The sequence below is a fragment of the Primulina tabacum genome, chromosome 15, assembly GCF_025594145.1.
Source record: "Primulina tabacum isolate GXHZ01 chromosome 15, ASM2559414v2, whole genome shotgun sequence".
Classification (NCBI taxonomy): Eukaryota; Viridiplantae; Streptophyta; class Magnoliopsida; order Lamiales; family Gesneriaceae; genus Primulina; species Primulina tabacum.
Genome location: NC_134564.1, coordinates 29889268 through 29912452, shown reverse-complemented (window position 1 = coordinate 29912452; position 23185 = coordinate 29889268). Strand labels below are relative to the sequence as shown.

Below are 23185 nucleotides of genomic sequence, written 5' to 3'. Positions count from 1 at the left end.
CTTGAGCGTCGGAGGGGCTACGACAGACACCCTCCTGGCCCCCTCCTAACGATCTTATTTGTGATTTCAGGTTCAGGGTAATTTCAAAACCTGCGTCTGGACTAGTGACTCTTACTGGAATCGGACCCTAAATTTCCCGTGAGTATCAATCATCAATAATTTTCATCTGTGGGGAGCTTTTCTTAGCCAACAATTTCTCATCGCGTTCCATCACGACGTCTCGTAGATGGACTGCAGCAGTATTTCCGTCAAAGGAATACTTCGGAGTTGGGGTTGTCTGTCGAGATGCGCCGGTATGTTTTCTCCATATATGGCGGAATTAATTAGTGTGCGTGAAGGGGTTTGAACATCACTTCGACTACAATGGCATTAGAGAACGACGCGGTCAATGTCGTCCGGGCAGTTGTTATGGATCGAGGCACTTACTGTTGAGGCGATACAAGGGTCGTGTAGTGGGTATAGCTGGGCTGTGAGTTTTTGGAATTTATGCCTAGATTGCTTTGACGACTTCATGGTATGCTAATTGTCTATTTGTATAATATTAATGGGCTAGAATATAAATAAACATTACTTATTAAATAAAACTACATTTAAGTATCAATTATTATTCTTGTTATATCTAATATGGAAATATTTAAATTCCAACGAAAATAATATCAATTGATTGTATCATATATTCATATACAATAATAATCAACAAAAGTCGGGGTCAATTATTGTCTCATATGGAGTTTCTTTCAAAGAGTCTCATTTTCAGTCTCATTTTCAGTTATGATCAGTTGTATCTCGTTGTATCCATAGTTACGTATCTATAGGACCGAGCGCTTGCCGCTTTACCAAAAGCTATAACTGGTGGTAATGGTGCAACTCAAATCTTTTAAAACGCACAGCATCTCAAACACCACAATTCGATCGCTGTACCAAGTAGGGACAATCATTGCACCCAACAACATCCCTATCAATAATTGCACTCATTGCAATCAATGAGAATCGAACTCATGACCTTGGCTCTAATACCAAAAAACCGAGCGCTTGTCGTTTTACAAGAAGCTATAGCTAATGGTAATGGTGCAACTCAAATCTTTTAAACCGCACAGCAGTTCAACATCACAGTTCGATCACTATACCAAGCAGTGACAATTATTGCAACCAACAGTATCCTAGAGTTCTAAAAATTTTGATATGTGATATCGATAACAACAAATGTTGTATTTAAAAAAATTCTTCAAAAAGATAGTGACACTTTTGTGAGGCGAACTGATAGGGATGACAATTTTTCCCACGGAAAAAACTCAAAACAGGGATGGGGATCCCCGATTTTTTTGGGTTCGGGGTCGGGTTTGGGGATTTTTTTAAATCCCCGATATAGTTCGGGGCGGGTATGAGATTATTATCCCCATCCCCGAACCTGCCCCAAAAATAATATCAATAATAAAATAATAATATTAATAATATAATAATATTATTATTAATATTGAAATTAATATTAATATTATCACTAATAATAATATATAATAATAAGTTTTGATTGGAGAAAATTTCAGAATCCGTCATCGTCTTGTCATATTAATATTTTTGAAACAGGGATGGGAAGTTGATCCCCGAAATTTCGGGTTTGGGGATTCTCCGAACCCGAAAAAACCTGATCGGGGTGGGTATGAGGGTGAGAATGAAATTCGGGGACAGGGATAGGGATGGCAAACCCGCCCTACCCCCGCCCCGTACTATTACCATCCCTACTCACAAATCAGCCCGATCAATATATAGAGTCAAAAGTATTACTATTTTTTGTGGGTTAGGTTGAATAATAGACATATCTCACAAAATTAATCTATGTTACAGTCTCACCAAAATTTTTATATTTTCAAAATTTGTAATATTTTTTTCCTAATTATATGATATATAATCGATTTAGTTTATTTATATTTAATTATTTATTCAGATATTTGTACTTATTAATTTTAATTATTAATTATAAATAATAACATCAGTCGAAACATATAATTCCCACAAAGATTTCATTAATTTGAATAAACTAGTCGGATGTAAATGGTGTGGGATCAGCGTAAGATGCGAGTTATGTTAATTAATTAATTAAAGTTCAAATTCTATGGTAAAATCTAATCTTTTTAAGTGACTTTGAGTTTACGAATGTTCACGCCACTTCACCTTCAAACCTCGATTCTTCTATATTATTTATTCTTTAATTCACAAAATTAAAATAAAAATCCATTCATTCAATTTCTTCCCAAAATTCTTTTCTTTCTCCTTGCTTACTTTTTACAAAGCTAGCTAGCTATGGCTGCTTCTGCTGTTATGTGCAGAGGGATGCTTGTAATCATGGCTGTACTCATGTTAACCAGCAAAGTTTCTGCTGATCCAGATTTGCTTCAAGATATTTGTGTTGCTGATCTCACTTCTGGTATTTAGTTTAAATCGTGTTAGATTTCAGCTAGAATTCTCTTCCATATATTGGTGTGGGGTTTGTGTGTTTATTAACGAAAAGGAAAATCTGACAGATGTAAGATTGAACGGATTTGCCTGTAAGTCAGACGTGACGGCGGATGACTTCTTCTTCGCCGGTTTGGCTAATCCCGGAGTCGTCAACAACTCCGTGGGTTCGCTGGTCAACGCCGCCAATGTGCTGATGATTCCGGGCCTCAACACACTCGGCGTGTCACTCTCACGCGTCGACTATGCACCGGGTGGCCTCAATCCGCCCCACACGCACCCACGCGCCACCGAGATCGTGTTCGTTCTCGAAGGTGAAATCGATGTGGGCTTCATCACCACCGCCAATGTCCTCATCTCCAAGACCATCAAGAAAGGGGAGGTCTTTGTCTTCCCCAGAGGCCTGGTTCACTTTCAGAAGAACAATCGCAAGGTTGCTGCGGCGGCAATCGCGGCGTTCAACAGCCAGCTCCCCGGGACTCAGTCCATCGTCGCCACACTGTTTGCCGCGTCTCCGCCGGTGCCGGATAATGTTCTGACTAAGACGTTCCAGGTTGGGACGAAGCAGATTAAGAAGATCAAATCCAGATTGGCACCCAAGAAATGATTAATTAATTAATAAGAGATTAATTAAATCTTTTTGCGCAATTAGTTGATTGAAATATTTAGATGTAAGAATTTTATTTCACTTGGCATGTTCAATAAAAGTGTACGATGAAGTTTGAATTTCTGTAAGTTATTTAAAGTGTCTTAATTTATTTGAAGTAGTTATTTTTTAAAAATAACCAAAAAAAAAAAAAGAAGAAGAAGAAGCCAAAATCAATGTGATAACTTGAAAATTGCATCCTCAGAATTTACTTTTTTTTGTAAGATTTAAATATCAAGCACTTATATTTTTTTATATAAATTAAAATAAATACAAAAATTATAAATTAAATAGTATGATACTTCAATTTACGTCGGTCACGTATAAAATTTATTTTCCACGAGTACATTCTGAATTTATTTTTCTTTTGATTAAAAAAATTAATATTAATGGTTTATAAAATGGGAAAAAAAAAACAAGAGTTTTCGATATGCTTTTATTGAACAATTATAACTCCGTGTAGTTTTTCTTTTAAAAAAAAAAAATTTTGTGGACTAGTAGTGGAAAATGATGACGATTTAAGGATAGTACTTCGTATGTACGTGCGCTTATGTCTAATATCTATAAATAGACATTGGTGTGTAAATTGAATGAATTAAATCAAATCGAAAATTAGTAAAAATTTGAGGTTCGACTTCAGCTCAAATTCAATATATTCGAGTTCGAGCTCGATTCGAAGCTCAAACTTTTCTTAATTTTTTGGCTCGAGTTTGGCTCGAAATTTTCGGACTTATTGTCGAACTATATGAATTATTGTTTAGATAATAAAGTTCAACAATGGATGTTTGTGTATATGTTGTTAATAGAGAAAAAACTAGCTGAGTGAGTGACGCATTTCAAAGGGAGACAATGGTGCATTTTTATTTAAAAGTGGGAACATGTTGGCTAACACTGATTTATTGGCAAATTAGTTGACAAAGTGGAAAGGCAATAATAATATTTGAATAGTAAAGGATAAAAAAGTTACTTGTATATGAAGCAATTATAATGCAAAAGGACGAAGACATGCCAGCTTTTGTTGATGTCTCATGATTGGATCATATATATAATATAAGAAGGGTAACTTACGTATCAATACTCAAATCTTCAAAACTTTGTTTCCAATAGCCAGTATTCCAAAATAACCCTCAACCTATTTTTAAATAATTGATTTTTCTTTTTAAATAATGGTCCATCATGCTTCCGTAAAATAAATTTAATTTTATACCTCTTTGACCGGAGTACCACCGGGTTATATCCACCGTATTTTACGAACTGCTCCTCACAGTCCAACCATGCGATCGCAACCGATGGTTACCGACGTAGATTCCTTCAGCAGCACTTCGCACAACCCTAATTCGTTTCCTACCTTAGGGTGTACAGTATAAGACAAAATTTTGAAAATAATACATGAGAGGGGCTAAGAGCAAATATCTCTTTATTCAAACACAAACATTTATTAATACATTGAAACCTCCTGTAGAGGAGGAGAAACTTGTTTAGCTACTAATAGTAGCCGAACTTGAAATACTCATAAACTAGAAAGAAAATATTACAATTTATTCTTGAAAGAAATGAGAAAAATGTTCGATGATCTTCACTTCTTCCTTCCTTCCTTATTTATAGAAGGCTTCTTCAGATTTGAAATTCGGATTCCAAATCTTGATAAGCCTTTACAGCTTGCATAAGGATCATGTAGTGGTTGTGTGGTCCTTTTAAGATGGTCCCTCCATCTTTTCTCGATTTGTCTTCTTCTAGATCATTAATCTAGAAACAGTCATTTCTTGAATCTTTATCTGTCAGCATAAATAGTTTATATGCACCTGGATCAGATCAGCTTGCATCTCTCTTCCTGTTTCTTCGAGCATTTTCTGAAATTCTTTAAAATTTTTCAGCTCTTTTCTTGTTTCTTAATCCTTTTTCTGGAAACTCTGAGGCATGAAAAATACATTTTGTTTCCAGTTTAGTTTAAGTCTAGTGTGATTCACTGGTTCCCGTTTGGTCTTATTTATAGATTTAATTGGGTCCAGTTTCCTGTCTTGTTATTAGATTTCCATTATCTTTGAAGATAAGGAATCCAATGTCTTTTGTCATTTTTCACCTATTATTGGTGGTCCTTGTTCTTTTTCCACCGATTATTGATGGTCCTTGAATTCCACTCACATGGTTTGTTCACATGGTGGTTCTTCTTTTCTTGGTGGGATGATCACATGCCCACTTTCAATTTTGTCGAGGAATCTTTGGCTTTTTGTATCCTCGAGGAAAATGTGCTGGTGGTCCTTCCCTGCTTGTCCTTGTTTCGGTAAAATGTTTCTGATCAGATCTTGGTTTGAAACTTTTACCGAACTCCGGTTCCTTTTGATTCTGGCATTCAGAACAGATGTTTTTTGACCATCTTCCTATATGTGCCATATTGCAGAATTTCCGACGAGTCTCTTTACTTGCCGGCAACTTGCTGTTCCACAGAAGATTTCTTTTCTTTTCAAATATTTCTTCTGCAAAACTTGTGGTTTTTCCTGTCATTGTATTTAACAGGAACGACCCATTCAAATAATTTTGATAAAATTTGAATGGAAACTTGACTTTGTTCATCTCAGTGAGACAGACCCATAAAACCCATGCTCTTCTGGTTGAAATATCGTCTTCAGTAATTGAAGCAACCAGGGGTGTTTCTTCTGTTGGAGGATCCTTAATAAATTTTTGAATATTTATATCTGGCCTCCTTAACTTGATGAAATGAAAGGCTTCGTGTGAACCTTTCCCTGCTAGTTCTGGTGCTGCACTGAAAATGTATAGCTCCAAAACATCTCCTCTGGACAAATAATCGTTATTCGCCCAAGTTTCATGAACAGCTTCCTGGATTCATTTAGGTAATCCTGAGATTTCCGGAAAGCTGGGTGATGTGGTATAAACTAAGGTAAGGGCCCCGAATTCATACCAGGCTTTGACCTCCTTGGGATATGAATTAGGTTTCATCCATACCCTAGGATATTTCCCTGAAACATCAACCCTATTGGTAGCTGGGTTAATGCCAACTCTTATTTTTAATTTCTCCCAGTTTTGCTGGTAAACCTGAAATGGAGAAATTGTAACTTCATTACTACCAACCTTAGATTTGCCTTTGTTAGTTCGAGGCCTAAGGTTGATCTCTCCCTCTTCAATCTCCGAGGTGAAGGGTTGACTTGATGACTCAAGATAAGGATCAGGAGTCTCAATTTTTGTTTCAGCCGACTCATCTGGAGATGATCCCGACTTAACACTTGTGCTAGGGGTATTTGAATCCCCTGCTCCAGGTATAGAGTTCTGTACTCGAAAACTCTCCATTTGGGAAACCAATGGCTTCTCAATGCCTTGGAGGATAGGCCTTTGTGTCACAGACCATAACTGACTATAAGCCTGTAAACATCCTGTAATTCGATCAGAGACAACTCTCTTATCGGCTTGTTGTAGTCTTCCCGCAACTTCTGCATTTACGACTAGCTTGTTAAACTCGTTTTGAAGCATTTCAAGGTGTTCTCTCAAATGCATCTGCATCTTGATGATGGCATCGATATCACCGCTGTCCATCTCCTGTTAAAAAATCTGCAAGAATATTTTCATGAGATTTTATTATCACAATATCAAAAATATAATTCTGACATAGTGCCTGCCATCTTAATAATCTAGCCTTCTCCGGTTTAGATTCAATTCTATTTCTTAAGAAAGCTTTTACCTGTGTATTATCAACTTTCAAAGTAAATTTCTTTGCAAGTAAAAATAATGGCCATTTCTCAAAAGCCCTTTTTACTGCATAAAATTCCTTTTCGTTAATATGCCATCTGATGGCTTCTGCATCTGAGAATAACCCACTACAATATCTGCATGATTGTTCTCCATCTGGTGTGAGCTTAGTAAGAACTGAAGCCCACCAATGATCACTGGCATCAGTATATAATACCAGATAATCTTCGTCTTGAGGAATAGCCATTTTTGGAAGATTCTTACAAATCTCCTTTAAATAGACAAGTTCTTCTGTGTGTTCTTTTGTCCATATAAATCTTGCATCTTTTTTCAATAGTGGACTGAACACCATTCTGTGTTTTGCTAGATTTTTTATAAACATCCCAGCAAAATTAAAAACTCCTAAAAAACTTTGAAGTTGTTTCTTATCTTTGAGACTTTCTGGAAAATTCTGCACCTTTTCGACTATGTGGTCTTGCAGAATTATTCCTAACTCATTGATTTCAATTTCGAGGAATTCAATCTTACTTGCTGCAATGACTGCTTTCTTTTCGGATAAAACCAGTCCTTCTTTTTTACAAATATTAGAGAAAATCTCCAAGTGTTTGACATGTTCATCCATATTTCTAGATGCTATTAAAACATCGTCAATATAAACAAACATAAATTTAAAATAATCTTTAAAAATATTATCCATTTTTCTTTGAAATATCTGGGGTGAATTAGCCAATCTCATTGGTAATACTTCCCAAATATAATGTCCTTGAGATGTGGAGAAAGATGTGAATTTCTTGCTTTCTTCCTGCATCCGAATTTGATAGAATCCGGACTTACAGTCAAACTTAGAGAATATCTTGGCATTGCGAATGCAACTAATCAAGTGTTCTCTACTATGTATAAAATACCCATCAAACACCAGAATCTTATTAATTTCTTGATAATTAATAACCAATCTGGGTTTTCCTCGTTTTATCTCACCATGATTTCTTACCAGGAATCCTGGACTGCTATATGGTGACATACCTGCTTTGATTAAACCAAGGTCCAGATGTTCCTTGATTATAATCTGCATATCCCTTTGATCAATAATATTCATTGGGATAGGCTTACAACGGACACATTCATACTCTTTGTCTTCCTTAATTTTAAGGCAAGCTTTGAGTTGATTTCTGTCCCACCATGCCAAGGGATCTACATTGTAATTTTCTTTGATCCTTTTCTTGACATCTTCCAATGATACCTTAGATTCGAACTCTACTTCATTCATTTGTAGAGTTATCTTAAGACATTCTATATCTTCTGGTTGGAGTACTTGATCTGCTCTTAACTGAAGCATTGTTTCTCCAAACCGTCTAGAATCCTTTATTTTTGGGTTCAGAAGTTGTCCTGAATCACCACGCTTGTTGCGAAACTGGATCGGCAATTTTCTGTAAAATGCCTCTCGTAGTCTCTGGACTATGATTTTGTGATCACAGGGTGTTATGAACACTAATCGTCTAGTCTCTGGACTATGATTTTGTGATCACAGGGTGTTGTGAACACTAATCGTCTAGTCTCATTTTCTTGAGTATAAGACTTGAACATTTGTAGGAAATTATTTCTTAACAATATGTCAAATCCTGTATCATGAAAATAAATTGGTGGTGTTTTCACCTTGTACCAAGGTGTTTGCCCAGCACCGCCAATCATGATTTCAGTCATCTTAATTCCTTTACATAAGATTAAGATTCTTATGGAAAAATCTCTTCCAGCAATCTTGGGTAATTCTTCTTTCAAATTATTTGGAAAAACTCCTCGTTTTGCTGTACAGATTCCAGCACCTGAATCAATATAAGCAGCAAAAGATTCTGCCTTATATTGTTCATACAACATTCCAATTGGAATGTATATGGAGAATGGGCTTGTGGTCATTGTATTTTCCACATTTTATCATCTGCCATAAACTCCATTCCATACTCTAGACGTTTCCAAGATTTGTGTTCCTCGAGAAACTCTAGTCCAAGAATCAGTCGATCTGATTCTTTCCCTGGAATTCCTTGAATATGAACTTCCAATTCTCCGATATTAATCAGTCCTTGGTAAGTTCCTATCACAGGTTGTTCCAAATAGTATATTGAATATAAGGAAATTGATTCCTTTGCTTTGTAATATAAAATACTATTTCTATTTTCTTCCACCCTTCTGGGCATCTAAGTTTTCCTATTGTAGAAAAACTTTTCGGCTCCTGTTGGGTTTCTATAACAGATATTTTTTCCCACCTGTAACTTGTAATCCTATCTCCCTGAAAAGATAGTTTTCTTGATTCCAATTTAAGACTTTGATTCCTTTGTAGAATCGGTTTGTCTTGTATTTGGATAACTGTTTCCTGTATTAAAGGAAACTCAACTCGCTCTGGATAAATTACCTGAGCAAATTTTTCGAATATCTCGGGTATTTCAATGAACTCGTTTCTAATGAACAACTCAGAATGATGTGTATTAGATAGAGCATATGAAATATGGTAAGTAATAGAATACGGTCTATTACCTTCTTTCATCAGCCTTTTTTCCTTGAAATTCTGAAGTAATGTCAAGGCTCGGCTGAAATCTCGATCTGCCAGGTTGTAGGCTATCCTTGGATAGATTACTCCTACAATCTTTCCTGCACAGAGATTTCCTGAGATTGTACCCAGTACTGAATCTTGAAGATTCCCCATTCTTTTGTCGCATATAGCGATATCAATAGGCGAATCTATCCCTTATTTGAAAGTAGCCTTTATCATAATCTGGATTACTCCAATATGAATCCAGGACATAGTTCTTGCTACTTCTATCTTGAGTTTTTGTAATTCCTTCTTCAGAATGTATTAACTGCATCTCCATTCTATTTCCCGTAAGTTCCATTGGGATTGTCATTTCCCTTCTGGAAACTTTATAGATGAGATGATGCTTTCTGTTTCTTAGGCCAATACTTCCTAAGAACTTTTCTACTTGTCCTGCAGAGAATCCTTGATATCTCTGTAAGCTAGAATTTTCTCTCATGATCCTTTGGACCATATTGTGAGAGATTGTTGTCTGGCTGAAAAACCCAGACAAATCTTCATGTGTTTCGTGTCGAAACACCTCGTCCTCAGTCAGATTCCGATTCTGTTCCATCAGATTCTCCCTGACTTAAGACATCTTCTTCTTCATATATACTTTCATCCGAGGCAATGTTCTCGAATCTGTATACCTGAATAAGATCTTGGTAATAAACTGCTTCTTCAATATCCGGGGTTGGATCGAAACGTTTAATACCTCTTTTTTCATTCTCTGGACAATTGGTTGAGATATGACCTCTTGCTCCACATGTCCAGCAATTACAATCCTTGAAACTTTCATTAGCTCTAGTATGAGCTCTTCTAAAAGTTTTCTTCAAAGGTGTTCTTCATGTGCTTCGAGATGTATTCGATGCTTGGGATGATATCCTACTCCTTGATGGTCCGCTTCTTTGTCCAGATTTATAAGATATGGCTTTCTGTCTAGACCATATAGTTCTTGGTTTCCAAGAACTTCTTCCACTTCGTACATAAGGATGAGTCCTAAAACTTTTCCTCTTATGCTTCTGTGGTTTGCTTCCAATAATCGTTGGAAGATCATTTTCTTTACAACACAAAGGAGTTCTTTTGTTGATACACCTTAAGCGTTTGTAATTCTTTTGTAATGCTGCCATATGGCACCATTCTGCCAACTTTCCTTTGAGGAAAGAGGCTCTTCTTGCCAACGTATCTGGATCGCCAGGTACGTATTTCCTTATGAGCATTTCTCTCCAGGGACTTGGCATTTTTGCGAAGAAAAGCTGCATGGCTATATCTTTTTCGACTCCTGAATTCCATCGATATTTAGTGAATAACATAATGTATTCATCCACTAAACATATATCGTGTAATTCAAGACTATACAGAGCCTGAGTAAATTTCTTCCTCTTCTCTGTATCTTGACTATTAAAATAGTCTAACCCTATAAATTGTGCTTTAAATAGGGTAGCCATTTTTCCGGCTATCTCGCTTAGAGATTCTCCGGCCAGGACTGATTCCTTCATTTCTAATGAAGTCATGTCCCAAGCAATTTTCTCTGATCCCATAAGACTCATTTCTAGAAGTTTAATGAATCCTTCTTTGTTGAGATCAAGTGTTCCTGCTGCAATTCTCATAGCAGATGTCCAATCATCTATGAGATCTTCTCTGTTTTTGAAATCTAATATATCAAGGTTAAGCATGCCCCGTAAGGATGTATAGGATCTAAAACAGTCTTCCCATAGGGTGTTTGGTGCAAGAGAATTTGATTTCTCCTTGACCTTGTTCCCGCTGGGTGTGAACCTCCACCAGTATGGAAATCAGATTGAGATTCTCTCATGTTTACATTCTGAGATCCCACACTTTCCCTTGGTGGTTCCTGAGAAAATGACCAGGTTATAGCAGGTATTTCACCTCATGCTGTGTTCATTTTCAGATCTACAACTTTGAGATTTGCGAAAGATTCCACATGCTCTTGTAGATCCTCCAGACCAATCCTTTCCAAAGTTGTCATCAGATATATTTCTTTTCTGAGACAGATTTAATTAGATTGATCATCTTTTCTTCTTCAGTCAATGGTTTTGACATCACTCTGGCCTTTCCTTGTTGGTGTAACAAGGGTTCAGTACCAAATGATGGTGGTAACCATCCTCCTGAAGTTCTTTTACTAGAACTTGGTTATTGTTCTAGTTTCTGAATTCTTGTTTGAATATCCTTTAATATTCCAAGAATTTCTTCCTGGTTTTTAAGGATTTCTTCAACTCGTTGAGGTACAAAATATAGCATGTTACCATAATTTTGTACTGTTTTCTGGATTTCTCTAAGATCTAAAGAAAGTTTAGAGGAGTCTGGTACTATCTCCAGAAACTTATTTGCCTTAATCATAAGTTTACCTGATAGTTTACCTGAGGGTGCAGATGCTTCCCATTCTGTTTCTGATATCTAACAATAGTTAGATAAACTTGTGTATATTCCAAAATCTTGGAATAAATCTTGTCAATTATTTCCTTCGAACATAAGTTCGGATTCATAATTTTTCGAAATTCTCCTTCTCAAACATTTTAGTTTCTCTTGTAAAAATAAATCATGTGTTTGAAATAAATTAACCAAACTCTGATACCATTTTGTGAAAGCGCGGAGATCAATTAAAATCAAATGAGGCATGAGGGTATTCTTGATATTTTTAAATAAATTTTCTCTCTCCAGGTACTAAAACCAAACTTTATTCATTTCATGTACTGAATCCCAATTAACCCATATAAGAATTGTGTAATATATAAAAAAATTTCATGAGATATAAATTTCATTCTATATATAATGTATCTAATATGGTTATTTAAATTTTGTTAATAATGAAATTTGAACTTAACTCAACCCCAAAAATTAGCATAAAAGAGGAGGATTATCCAAGTCTATATATACAACTCTCATGTATATTATACAACCGACCCCCTCACGCCTAGAAATGAACATTTGGAACGTGAAGTTTACAAATGACCTAATTATGAGAAGAACGTATGGTCCAACTATAGGCAGTGCAACACATAACGGTGGAATCCGAGCTCTGATACCATGTTAAGATGAGAACTCTTAACTAACTCAACCCCAAAAACTAGCTCAAAGAGGAAGGATACCCAAGTCCATATATATAACTCATAGGTGTATTATCCAACCGATGTGAGACAACTAACAATTTTAAAAATAATAATTAAGGTCGCACGAGATCGATATATAAATACTGAGAGAAAAAAAACGACTGTATAAACAAATATCTCATAGACAATGCAAATCCTAGTTGAGCACGAGAAGAAGCATTTTATTACATGCCCAAAGAAATGATAAACCAAAATATCATACCCGCTTCTCCCTGTATGGACTCAGCGGGATTTATTTTAGTTGAAGTTCATGCGTCAATTCGATATATTTTAAATATAAAAGTCTTTTTCCTTCAAAAAAAATATATATTTAAATAACTAATTAATATATTATAATATACGTATAAATTTTTATACGAGGACCAATGTTGAATGTTTATCCAGTCCTTGTGCTCTCACCCATTAAAGTCATTTGGCAGGTATAGGATTCTCTAGCTGGCACTGCTATGGCTGCAGAAAAGAGAATATAAAATTATTTAATATTCGAATCTCGATAAATTATTTGTGTTGTTTTTTTATGGCTACTATATTTTTGTTATAATTTAATTTTTTGAGTAGGTCTTTTATAAAACGATCTTGTATATAAATATCCATAATGTCACGTCCCGAATCTGGGAGTGCGGCATTGGTGTTGTTTTCGAATAAAATTCAAAAGTAACAAGCCACATAGTACATAATTTAACCAAAAATCAGTATATTATTTCATGGCGAAAATTGTTCTTATATCCCAAAGTACAAATCATAATCAAATACAACATAAGCTAAAACTTATCATCATATGGACTACAAAATCAAACAATAGTAGCACTTCTAAATGTCTCCTTTTTCATCCGTCCAAGATTATGTATGTTCTTCCTCTTTGAGTTCCTTTTCATTCTTATCCGAGGAGGAAAATAAGGGGGTGAGTGTTTGGGGAAACACTCAGCATGTGAGGACCAACCGTACACCAAAATATCGAAATATACATATAATATGAGTTCAAAGGTGTAATGTCGCAGAACATATCGCAACATGAATCTAGACACGAGACAAACAAAAGTCGAAACAAGGCATCAAAACATATCAAAACAAGGTACTGTTTTTCATCTTTATATTAATGATATACTGATCAGTCCTTAATTGTTACTCCTTTAAGAGACGAGGCCATATATCGGTTATTGTAACACACCGCATCATGGTCTTATCCTATCTTATCTTATCATGTTTCGAAAATTTCCTTACCACTTTTAATTCGAATCATAACAGTGCATTTTCAAAATTTCATGGAATAATAGAGAAATCATGCGGAACTAACATATATGAAATCAAAAGACATGAAACGAGTAGTGTACGATCGAGTTTTCAAAAGCAGAAACATTATTATTTTAAAACACATATATAAGCCCACTTACAGTGTATTAATCTTTAGGACTGCGAGGAGGAAGGTTACTCGAGTTGGAACCGAATTTTGATCGAGACTGCGAGAAAGAAGGCTGCTCGATTATTGCTTCGAAAACAGCTACTACAAGGCTTCGAATTTGGTTGCCTGCAAGGCTTCGAATTTGGACAAGTATTGGTTCGGAAATTGGCAGCAACTTGGAGTGATTTGTAGTGTTATTTCTGAATGCCATATGCTAATATATTTATAGGCATGATTGAGGCTTACGAGTTAGCTAGCTTTAATGGCCATCATTGTCCTTCAATGTGGTTAAATAATCATAATTCCATCGTTTGCAAAGGTGGTCAAAATGCTGATTAAATCACTCGATTTTAATGGCTATCATTGTCCTCCAATGAGGTTAAATGACCATAATTCTACTGGTTGTTACAACTCGTTTTAGGTCCACATGGAAATAAGTGATATGCGGAGGAAAGTGCTACGTGCATGAGGGCCACCTCTTGAACCTGCAGGACAAAGTGCTACATGACGAGAGCCATCTCTTGAACATGTAGGAGACACATATAGATTCTCGGCACTGGTGGATCGAGGGGTTAGATCGCGACGAGGACGTCGCGTTCTGATGGAGTGGTGATTGTGATATATCTTGTTCCACATGGTAAAAATTAAAGATTTAAAATGAGTTTATAATGCGCTACAAAAGACTTCTATAGTAACTTGAGTTAATCATTTTCGTTAAGCGAGAACGAATATGAAGTAGTTGCTATAGGAGCCTATTGTGCGTTACGCAGACGCAGGCCCGGGATCAGGGCATGACACATAAGATGAGTTAATTCAATCTATATCTAAAACGAAAAGTAATATTTTTAACATAAAAATAATATTTTTCATGTGTCGGTTCGAATTTAAGATCCATCTCATTAAATTAATTCGTGATATGATATCGAGTTTCTGTGTATTTTCTTTGTTTGTAGCTCACTCATCCCTTCCTCCAACAAAAATCATATCGACTTTACTATATTCTTCTAATTTTGCATGCAAAATGTGCCCTCAAGTTTTCGCTAAAATAATGTCATGTTTATCGTTTGACCGACTTCAAGTTTTGCGAGTTGTCAGCTTTGTCACAAACATCATTAAAAACGTCGAGAGATGCAAAATAGGACACACCAATATGATTCTGTTGGGGATCGATGTAGAGTTTAGAGGGGGGTGAATAAACTCAACTCCTTTTTCTCTAACCCTTTTTTTACGTAAAGGAGATGCTAAAATCCTGCTAGAGATAATGGCTTGTCTTGTTGTGTATACTTTCAGCAGATTACAATAATGAGTGCAGAAACAATCCGATGGAGTAAGTGAAAACAGTAAATAACAGGAGGCAGTAGACAGTAGTTGTTTATGGATGTTCGAAGATAAAATCTTCTACGTCTCTCCTTCTTCTGTTTCTAGAAGGTATCACTAAAAGACTTTGGATATTACAGTACAACACTTGTACACACTCACTTCAGCAGGGCTTACCTTTTGCCTACTGAAACTCTTAGCTTCTCAACACAATTGAAATACGATATAATGATGTTCTGGAAAAGACTCTTTTCCAGATTACAAACTCTTCTAAACAAGATATAAATATTTGAGTGATTTTAGAGAGTGTAAGAAACAGTAGCACAAGATAATCTCAATCAGATTGGATATATACTATGAAGCGTGTGCTGCTTTTCTAATAGTTGAGCTAGAAGATATTTAACGATTCGCGATTTGCTCGAAAACGATGGATAGATAGGATTGAAAATGATTCAGCTCTCTTTCTTCTATATGAGTTTGTTCCATATATATAGGTAACTTGAGTCCAACGTCTGTAATCAGAGATTGTCTCCTGTCTTCTGATATAATCAGCTTTATTACCGGAATGGGTTCCTGCAGAAAAGCAACAGAACAATCAGTCCTGTTTTATACTAAAATCGGTAAAGCGTATTAAATGACTTCGTACAGTAATTAATGCTACAATTAATACTTGTACTAGGTAAAGTAACGGTAATATTTAAGGCTGATTTCGTTAAGACGTTAAGTCCCGTTAAGTCCTATCTTCTGCTTCTGATTCTATACCCGTTTGATAAACTTAGTACTTCTTCTGATTTTCTATTCAGTTAAAATTGAGTACTGCTTCTGGTTTATCAAAATGCTAAGTTCTGCTTTTCATTTGTCTGATGTTTTTAATCGAAAGATCTGCTGGTTTGATTTTCATCGCCACAATTAATTTAGGTCTATTAATTTTCCCCTTTGTGGTGATGCCAAAACCTAGACAATATCAGAAAAGCAATATAAAACAGATAACGATTAGATTAAGATAATTAAGGAGCACAAATTTAAAAGTGCATCATGATCAGTGAGTCGTTGAAGAATATTAGTGTTACCGAGCACGATGGTACCGTAACCTTTGGAAATGGTTTGTCTGAAAACAATAGTCTCAGCGTGCATCTTGCTCACAGATTCTGCCGTGTTGAATATTTCCTTTGTTATACGTTCTCGAAAGAACTTAGAACCACTGACTTCTGCGGCATGTTCACGAGATAGTTCCCTGACTATATCAGAGAGATTGTTGAGATTCTTCTGTAGAATATCTATCTCACTTTCGATATTGAATGGTTCTAGTTCTGGTGACGGAGTCCTTTCAAGCATACGGTGCCTTATCTCAGCAAGACGATCATCACGAGCAGTTTGTTCATGAGTAGATAATACCAATGCAGTAGAGGTTGGAACTGCGGGCTGAGCAGAAGAAGGGATAACATCTGTTGGATCAGCAAAGGGGCCAGGTTCAGCAATGCTTACTTCTGGAGCAGTAGGAATGTGTTGTTCTACAGTGGTGTTCTTAGTACCAGAAGGAACAGTCTCTTTAGCATTAGTAGGATCAGGGACTGTGTTCCCTTCAGGTTGAACATCTTCAGAGGTTTCCAGTGGCTGTTCAGAAACATGTTCAGATTGCTGGTTCAAAAGAGCTTCCATTTCTGCTTGGTATTCAGCAGAAAAGTTCTCCAGATTTGGCAATAATTGAGATGGAGCAGCATCTGATTCTGTCATTGTTTGATCTGCTGGAGGAGAAGGCGCCTGAACCAAATCAACATCTTGATCTGCTGCTGGTGCAGCAGAAGATGTAGGAACAATTGATTGAATGACTTCTTCCACTGAAGCCAGTTCATGAACCGATAGAAGAGATAAGGATGAAGTAGGCTTCTTCGTCGTTGCAGGAATACTAGGAACTTGAGCTTCTGGTGAAGCTGGGGTCCGATCCTCAACTGTCTGATTTTGAGAAAAATCGGGAACAAAACCTTCATGATATTGAGTTGGCTCTCCAAAATCCTGTTCTTGAGCAAGAATTTGCTCACTCATCTGTCTCAATCGCTCAGTCAAAGTGTAGATAACCTGTCTGTCTTGAGCAGCAGTGGGGATCATTGGATCAAAATTTGATTCGAGATTTTTCAAAACCAATTCCAGCTTTTGACATTTCAGTTGCTCAAAGATGTAGCTTCGTCAAAGAACCTAACGTCTTGAAGTAGGAGAACAGATGAAAAACTCAAACTTTATGCCATTCATCAAAGAATTTTATGGCTCTCTTAGCAAAATCTTCGATCTCTGACATGTGAAGATCAATACCAGTCAAAACGGATGACTTGGCTCCATGAAATTTTGGTTCTTCAATCAGCTTCCCTTTGCCCTTATCAGAGGATGAAATAGGCAATATCGGTCGGAAAGCAGAAGATCCTGAAGCATATTCTCGAATAACAACCCCAGAAGTGGGTCTAAATGTTGGTGCAGTGATGGATTTTGTAGCGGTAGAAGTTGTTGCTGGTTGATCGACAACTTCTGGTACAGATGAAGTGGCTTCTAGAAACACTTGTCGCAATGGGACAGCGTCCACGTCAGCAATATCAGCTGTTCTCTTGATGCGGAGAACAGTGCGAGGCTTCTTCTTCTTGCCAGGAGTAGCAGGTAGAGATTCTAAAACAGGAGCATCAAACTCCTCAGAATCAGTTTTATCAGAATCAGTTATAATAACCACTCTCTTCCTCTTAAGCTTCGTAAGAGGTCCTTTAACCTCAGCATCCCCAATTTCCTTTTCAATGCAACAAATTCAGCCACAGTTGGCTTTGGTCTTAACGTGAGTACGTTGTCAGCATCAATCATTGTTACATAAACAACATCCTTTTCAGTTGTAAACGCAAAACCAGCATCTCTAAGCATTGTGCTGATCTGAACCGCAAATCCAGAACTCTTCCTTGTGATAATCTCCTTCATCATTCGAAACAGAAATCGACTCCAATCCATCTTAATTCCTGAAGTGATAGCAACCATCAGTTGAACTTTCTCCTTGGTCAGCTTATCAAACGTACCGGCCTTGACCAACAGTGCCTTTGCGACAATATCATCAATCACTTGATATTCCATTTTCAGAAGTTTCTTGAAGCAAGATGGAGAAAGTTCCTCTCCGGAAGCTGAGAAAATGCTGAGAGCAGTTGACATCTCCTGCTTAGAAACATCAGAAAGTTCAGAGATACTTGAGCCATAGAAGGAAAAAGGTTGATCCCAATAGTGCGGCGTCAATGGAGATAGATGCATTTCCTTGAGAATGATTTTTCCTTCGTGAACAATTGCCTTGGCGTAGAAGTCTAGAAGTGCAGTTTTGTAAATTACAGCAGGTGCTTCCAGAAATTTCCTGAGTCCTGATTTGTCAATGGTTTGGAACATTTTGACGAGATTCTCATCTTTGATATTGAGAACTGAAGTAAAGTTAACTTGATAGGCGTTGAGGGTATATGCTTCGGGCATTTCTGTAAGTCGAGACAATTAGGTAGATGCTGCAGTAGAGAGAAGTACGAGAGAAAGCAGTAGCGAGATTGCAAGTAGTCTGGAATAGTAAAGGTAAAGATAAAATAAGAATAGGTAAGTTTTCAACAATGTACAGCCGTCAAGGTAAACACAAGGACACGTGTCAATATTTTTACGGTTGAGTATTTGAAAAGTTATGCAGAGCGTGTCAGAGAGACACTAATTATTTCAAAATTTGAAAAAGTAAAAGAGCGGGCTGTCCAGATGGTTACTGAAAAAGACCAGGAGAGGGTTTGTCGTTTTATGATAATATCTACTGAAAGTCATAAGATGCTGAAATATTTTCAGCAGATTGATACAAAAACCAGTAGACACTTGTTTTACGAAAAAGACAAACATCCTTTCTGCTTCTTACACATAATCAGAAAATTAATCATAGTCACAATAAAGTTCCCCCCTAAATTCATGCAATAAATAAATGCAATGATACGATTTCTGAGAAAATAGATCAATCTTGGTAATCGTGTAGTCAAATCGCCGTCTCTTCAGCTTATTCATCATTAAATGCAACCTGCCTATAAATAATATGACAACAAGTGTTAAGAAAGCAGTAATTCGATATGTCGGACTCAAGTAATTTAGATGCCTGTAGCAGCACTCATGTCTTGGTAACACAAGAGTCATTTCCACATCTGGAAGCTTTGAAGAGAACCATAGAAGAATATGTCTGGATAAAAGTTATGTCAGTATGGTTCGAAGTGCAGGAGATACAGAGTGTGTATCAGAATGGTTTGACTTCTACTACTGCTCAAAGGGCAAGAGCAAGAAAGTACAAACGGGAGTTTGAAGTTGATCACGTCTCTGAGCTTACTACTGACAGAGTTCTGCTCCAGATGATGCTTTGGAAGGAGTGGCATCTGCTTGAGAAAATTTCCAGCACAGAGTCCTTGAAAAAGATAAGGAGTCATGAGTTGAATAACCGGATTTCTGAGTGGCAGAATTCTGTAGATGGTAAACTGTCCAATTTAACATGGTTTCGATTAATGAAATATCAGTAGTTAATGCAAGTTGTCTTTTTATTCTTCTGCAAAAAGAACAGATTTAACACAAAGTCGATAAAAAATTAACCAGATAATAACATTAATAAGATCAAGTTAAATCAATTAATCCCAATATATTTCGAAAGTAAGAAAACTTATTCTTAGGCAGATGTTTAGTAAAGATATCTGCTGCTTGCTGATCAGTAGGGACATATTTCAGACGAATGTTCTTCTTCTGCACATAGTCTCTGATAAAATGATGTCTGATATCTATGTGCTTCGTTTTGGAATGTAGTACTGGATTATGCGTGATAACTATAGCACTGGTATTATCACAGAATATGGGTGATTCAGAAGCTTGAACTCCATAGTCCTTTAGTTGTTGCTGTATCCAAAGCAATTGAGAACAGCAGCTTCCAGCAGCCAGGTATTCTGCTTCTGCAGTAGACGTAGCTATGGAAGTCTGCTTTTTACTAAACCAGGAGATAAACCTATCATCAAGAAATTGACAAAGACCAATGGTGCTTTTTCTGTCCAGTTTACAACCTGCATAGTCAGCATCTGAATATCCAATAAGATTGAAATATGAGTCCTTAGGATACCATAAGCCGACATTTTAAGTACCTTTTAAATATTTCAGAATACGTTTCGCAACAATATAGTGTGATTGCTTAGGGTTAGTCTGAAATCTTGCACAAACACAGACAGCAAACATAATATCTAGTCTGTTGGCAGTAAGATATAACAATGAGCCAATAAGACCACGATACTGAGTTACCTCTACTGAAATTCCACTTTCATCTTTACCAAGTTTAGTAGATTAGCTCATTGGAGTAGAAGCAGCAGAGCATGTTTCCATGGCATACTTCTTCAGTAGTTCTTTAGTGTACTTAGCCTGATTTATAAAGATTCCTGCTTCCAGTTGCTTGATCTGCAATCCTAGGAAGAATGTTAATTCTCCCATCATGCTCATTTCGAACTGATCTTGCATTATCTTAGCAAACTTTTCACACAGTTTGGGGTTAGTTGACCCAAAGATGATATCATCAACATAAATCTGAACTAAGAGAATATGCTTATTTTTGGTGAATGTGAATAAAGTTTTATCAACCGTACCGATGGTAAAGTCATGATTAACTAGAAATTGCGAAAGAGTGTCATACCATGCTCTAGGTGCCTGTTTCAAACCATATAGTGCTTTATGTAATTTAAAGACATGGTGAGGTGAGAAGTGATCGATAAAACCTGGTGGCTGTTCGACGTAAACCTCTTCTTGCAGTAGTCCGTTTAGAAAAGCACTCTTCACATCTATCTGATAGACTTTAATATTTTTGAAGGCAGCAAAAGCTAAAAATATTCTGATAGCTTCAAGCCGTGCTACTGGTGCAAAGGTCTCATCATAATCTATTCATTCTTCTTGTCTGAAACCCTGAGCCACCAGTCTTGCTTTATTTCTGACTACATTGCCTTCTTCATTTAGTTTGTTTTTGAATACCCATCGAGTACCAATGACTGCTTGATGAGTTGGCCTAGGTACAAGAAACCATACTTCATTTCTTTTAAATTGATTTAGCTCTTCTTGCATTGCTTCAATCCAGCTGGGATCCAGAAGAGCTTCTTCAATTTTCTTTGGTTTATCCTGAGAAATGAAAGCATCATGCATATATTCATTAAGCATTTGTCTTCTAGTTCTCAATGGGGCTGCTGGATTTCCAATAACCAAGGATGGAGGGTGAGATTTTCTCCAAATAAAAGGGTTTAAAAAAATTTCTTCCTGATTTAAAGAGTTTGGATCATGTTCAGTCAAAGCAGTAATAGGTTCTGAAATATCAACTTACTGGTTCTGGCACATCCTGTGTCTGTTCTACTGGTTCCACCACAGGGATGTCTGATTCTGGATTTTGAGTATCCTTAACTCTTGGTTCTGTGTCATCTTCACTGTCCAATTCCAGATGAATCCTGTCTAATCTGTTGCTCAGATTTGATGTGTTAGAAATTTCAGGAGCACTACTATCTTCATCGAATATAACATGAATAGATTCTTCAACATTGAGAGTTTTGTTATTGAAAATCCTAAATGCTTTGCTTACTACTGAATATCCAAGAAATAGTCCAGCATCTGATTTTGAATCAAATGCGGACAAGTAATTTTTACCATTATTGTGCACAAAGCATCTGCAATCAAATACATGAAAATAAGATACATCAGGCTTACTCCCTTTCCATATTTCATATGGAGTCTGATTATGTCTTTTGTTGATCATAGTCCTATTTTGAGTATAGCAAGCTGCATTGATTGCTTCTGCCCAGAAGCGCTGAGAGATGTCTGCATCTGCTAGCATTGTTCTAGCTGCTTCTTTAAGTGTTCTGTTTCTCATCTCAGCGACTCCATTTTGTTGAGGCGTTCTGGCAGCTGAATATTCATGATGTATTCCCTGTTCATCCAAGTATGACTCAAGAACTTTGTTAGTAAACTCAGTACCCCGATCACTTCTGATTTTGATGATGGAAACTGATTTTTCATTTTGAATCTTTTTCAGAAGCTTGATCAGAAGGCTACTGGTTTGATCTTTTCCTGCAAGAAATATTACCCAAAAAAATCTAGAAAATTCATCAACAACAACAAGAGTATACTTCATTCCCCTAAGCTCATGATATGGATTGGACCGAATAAATCCATATGCAATAATTCCAAACATCTTGAAGTTGATTTACTACCTTTATTCTTGAAGCTAGATCTTACTTGTTTACCAAGTTGACATGCAGTGCAAACATGATTCTTAACAAAGCTAATGTCAGGTAAACCATTAACTAAATTCTGTTTCTTGAGATTACTAATCGACTTGAAATTTAGATAATTTAATCTTTTGTGCCATAACCATTGTTTATCACTCAGAGATGCAACTAAACATGTGGGAACATTAACATGATTTATATTCCATGATACTCTGTAGGTGTTGCCTTCCTTCTTCCCAGTTAATACCATAGAGTCATTAGCATCTTTAACTGTGCAAGTGTGCTTCTGAAAAGCTACTAAATAACCATTGTCACACAGTTGACTGATACTGATAAGGTTATAACAAAGATTTTCAACTAAGAGCACATCATTTATGATAATGTTACCATGGATAATCTTACCCTTACCCAAGGTTTTACCTTTTGAGTTGTCCCCAAAGGTTATTTTTGGTCCACTACAACTCATTATTTCTGATAGTAGATTCTTCTGTCCAGTCATATGTCTGGCACATCCACTGTCCAGATATCATATGGAGCTGCTGATCTTGGTTTTCTTCTTATCTTCATGTAAACACAAATTTTAGTAATTGGTACCCAGTCTATTTGGGTCCAAGCCTTATCAGTCCCTTAGGAATCCACACTTGTACAATCTTTGGAGATTTTGTACTTCGAGTATCCTCAGGGGTGTGTGCAATAGGAGGTCTATTATTTCTAACAGTATGCATTTTA

General features: G+C 36.5%; 1 protein-coding gene across 1 annotated transcript; it reads left to right on the top strand.

The window, feature by feature from the left end:
- The first annotated feature begins 2144 nt into the window (after positions 1–2144).
- LOC142527886 (germin-like protein 5-1) lies at positions 2145–3181 on the top strand. The gene is made up of 2 exons (XM_075632872.1): positions 2145–2422; positions 2520–3181. Exons 1-2 carry the CDS (start codon positions 2299–2301, stop codon positions 3056–3058), a joined length of 663 nt encoding a protein of 220 aa, XP_075488987.1. The 5' UTR covers positions 2145–2298; the 3' UTR covers positions 3059–3181.
- Positions 3182–23185: the final 20004 nt, after the last annotated feature.